The sequence below is a fragment of the Stegastes partitus genome, unplaced genomic scaffold (genome assembly GCF_000690725.1).
Source record: "Stegastes partitus isolate 25-593 unplaced genomic scaffold, Stegastes_partitus-1.0.2 Scaffold1749, whole genome shotgun sequence".
NCBI lineage: Eukaryota > Metazoa > Chordata > Actinopteri > Pomacentridae > Stegastes > Stegastes partitus.
In genome coordinates this window covers 56,045-58,593 of record NW_007579480.1, presented here as the reverse complement: position 1 = coordinate 58,593, position 2,549 = coordinate 56,045, and the positions used below count along the sequence as shown (strand labels likewise).

The 2,549-nt window shown below is 40.5% G+C and overlaps 1 protein-coding gene across 1 annotated transcript in view; it reads right to left on the bottom strand.

Annotated features, from left to right (window-relative positions):
• Positions 1 to 346: 346 nt before the first annotated feature.
• Positions 347 to 2,549, bottom strand: part of LOC103372398 (transcription factor 12-like) — a 46,862-nt gene continuing 44,659 nt past the window's right edge. The window contains exon 6 of the mRNA XM_008302023.1: positions 347 to 453. Within this exon, the coding sequence (XP_008300245.1) occupies positions 371 to 453 (83 nt within the window). The 3' untranslated portion in view covers positions 347 to 370. The remainder of the gene's footprint in view (positions 454 to 2,549) is intronic.

Below are 2,549 nucleotides of genomic sequence, written 5' to 3'. Positions count from 1 at the left end.
TGACAGGAAGTCAAAGAGGAAAATACAAAAAGAGGTCGACTTCAGATATGGGTCTCATTTCCAAATCCTGGAATTTGTGGTACTGGATGGAATGGTTTTATGGAAGCTCTTATTTAGGCAGACGTAGAGAAATAAAATCTGGATATACAAGTATGACGTAATCCCGCAACATTAACATGTTAATGAAGCCAGATAAATTCTTTCTTCTATTAAGAACTTACAGTCAAAATAGATCCAAGTCATGTGATACCTCCATCAGGTGTTGGCTCTGTTGAGCATTCACGGCTCACTGTGCTATCCAAAGGTTTCACCGCGTAGACAATAATACTCACAACACTTTAGAAAATAACGCCTGGCTTGTTTTCAAGTGTCAATCTGATGAGAAACTCACCTGGCAGCCAGATGCTCCAGGGTCCCTCCCATAGCCAAGAAACGAAGCTCGCTCCGATTTACCTGCAAAAACACAGAAAAGCCCGTAATGATTACTGTTGTGCGTTATGAAACTCGGGCACACACCTGGTTTAATACATAATAACAGGCTACAGCATCCTGGATGTTTTGGTCTGCAGTGAAGTGTTGGGTGTAAAACGAACACTTAATTTGCTGCTTGACTTTACCGACAATGATTTGTATGTAATTGTGCCGATTTGTCTCTTTATCAGAACCACCCCACTGAAAAAGTCATTACAAAACCAGAACACACACTCAACTCTACTTTCTAGGAAAGACTCGTACTGCTGGTCACTAAACATTGGAGCAGTTAAACATCACATGTTGTGCAATCATTGTAATTGCTGAACTTTAAAGGAGTTTTTTCTCACATGTTGTTCACATTTAAACCAGTATCACCACTGTCATGAANTGAGGAAGAAACATTCAATGAGCACTGAAGGCTCTTTCATCTAAACCTGACCTGCTTTGGGAGCACTGTGTCACATTTCAATATTGCATAAGGTGCGTTCGTTGCATTTTTCTAATAATCATTAAGACAGCACTGACCAACGGGTGTAGGGTCTGGTAGGGGACGTCTTCTGGGATTGGCCGCGTTGAAGGAGTAGAACGGAGCAGCTGACTTCCCTGACGTAGTCACCGGAGTAGGACTCGCCAACGCGACGTCTGACCTTGCAGCAGGCTGAGACAGAAAAAAACACACACAAATGCTTAAAACGAAAATAAAATGCCAGCTTTCATTGTCAGAATTGAGTGTTTACTTCAAGAAATTGTAGTAACCTCAACAATCCCGCAGTCAGCTCGTCATGTCGTGCTTTTCTCTATTCATGTAATATAATCTACATTCAATTTCAGAACCGGCTTTCCTAAATAACACACTCGTAGAAAACATCAACAGTGTGTTTACTGTAAATTGCAAAGACCGCAACCTCAAAATTATTACAATAAACATGATGCTGTAATGGATGCCTGAACTGTTTTGGTGGAACATATCATGTACTAGTTCGGCATGTGATATGTGACTCCTGTGTATTGGGCGAGCCAGGATAAACTGTGCTCACCATGTCATCCTATCACCAGTATCTATTTGACCTCCACAACCCCAACAAATTGGGTTAAGAGGCCAATTAAGAGCTTAGTCTAATTAGGAGTAATCGGCTGCAGACCAGGAGAGCAAGGATCATGTGAGTTGAGTACAACTGTGTGTGTAGTAGTTGGCTTGAAAACTGGCCTTCACGTGCCCTCTTGGATTCCCTGTGGCATGCTGAGGATTGACACGGTAACCACAAAGATCCTTCTAGCTGAGGCTTAAAATAGAGCTTCGGTTTCTGATTTGATTAATTCAAAATGATTCAAAAGAAACTCAATTTAGTGCAAACATTTGTAAATGGATAAAACACATATATGAAACGCACTATAAAAGATGAATACGGTTCATTTCTCTGACCTAAAATGTAGGTCATGAAAAACTGTCTGCGAAGAAAGAAAAAAATCTGGTTCTGTAAAATGACAACCTGTCACTGGTGCTCCAGCACTCACATGGCACAACAGACCCACTTCTGCTGCTGCCTTTGTTCAATGATATTGAATCCCTGCAGCAACACTGGGTCTGGCCTCCTTTATACTACAATAGTTATTCAGGGAGGGGAAAACATGCAAATGTGGATGCTTGTGATCATCATCTGAATCCGTTTATTCCACTCACTAGATAGCGAGGGCTTTGTACCTCACAATAGAACTTACAAATAAAAGTTTTGCAGCTTAAATGTTTGACAAGATTGTACAAATATCCATATTATATGAAGAATCAGACGTTGTGACACGTGGATTCTAAAATTTGGATTTTACATGTTTATGAAATCATTTGCAGCTCATGTGAAGAGCACCTGAGCACATAAAGAAAGTCTGAGTCCAAAAAAAAACGCAGTCACATGTCAAGGTGGGAACTATGTGGGTCATGATGTACATTAGCATCACGGCTACCAGGCTTGTGGCAAGTAGTTTATGAAATTAGTTATCTTATTCAGATACTTGGCTTGACCAACTGACAAAACAAAATAGTTTTTTTTTGTCTTCCTCCTTGAGTCTTTCAACAAGAG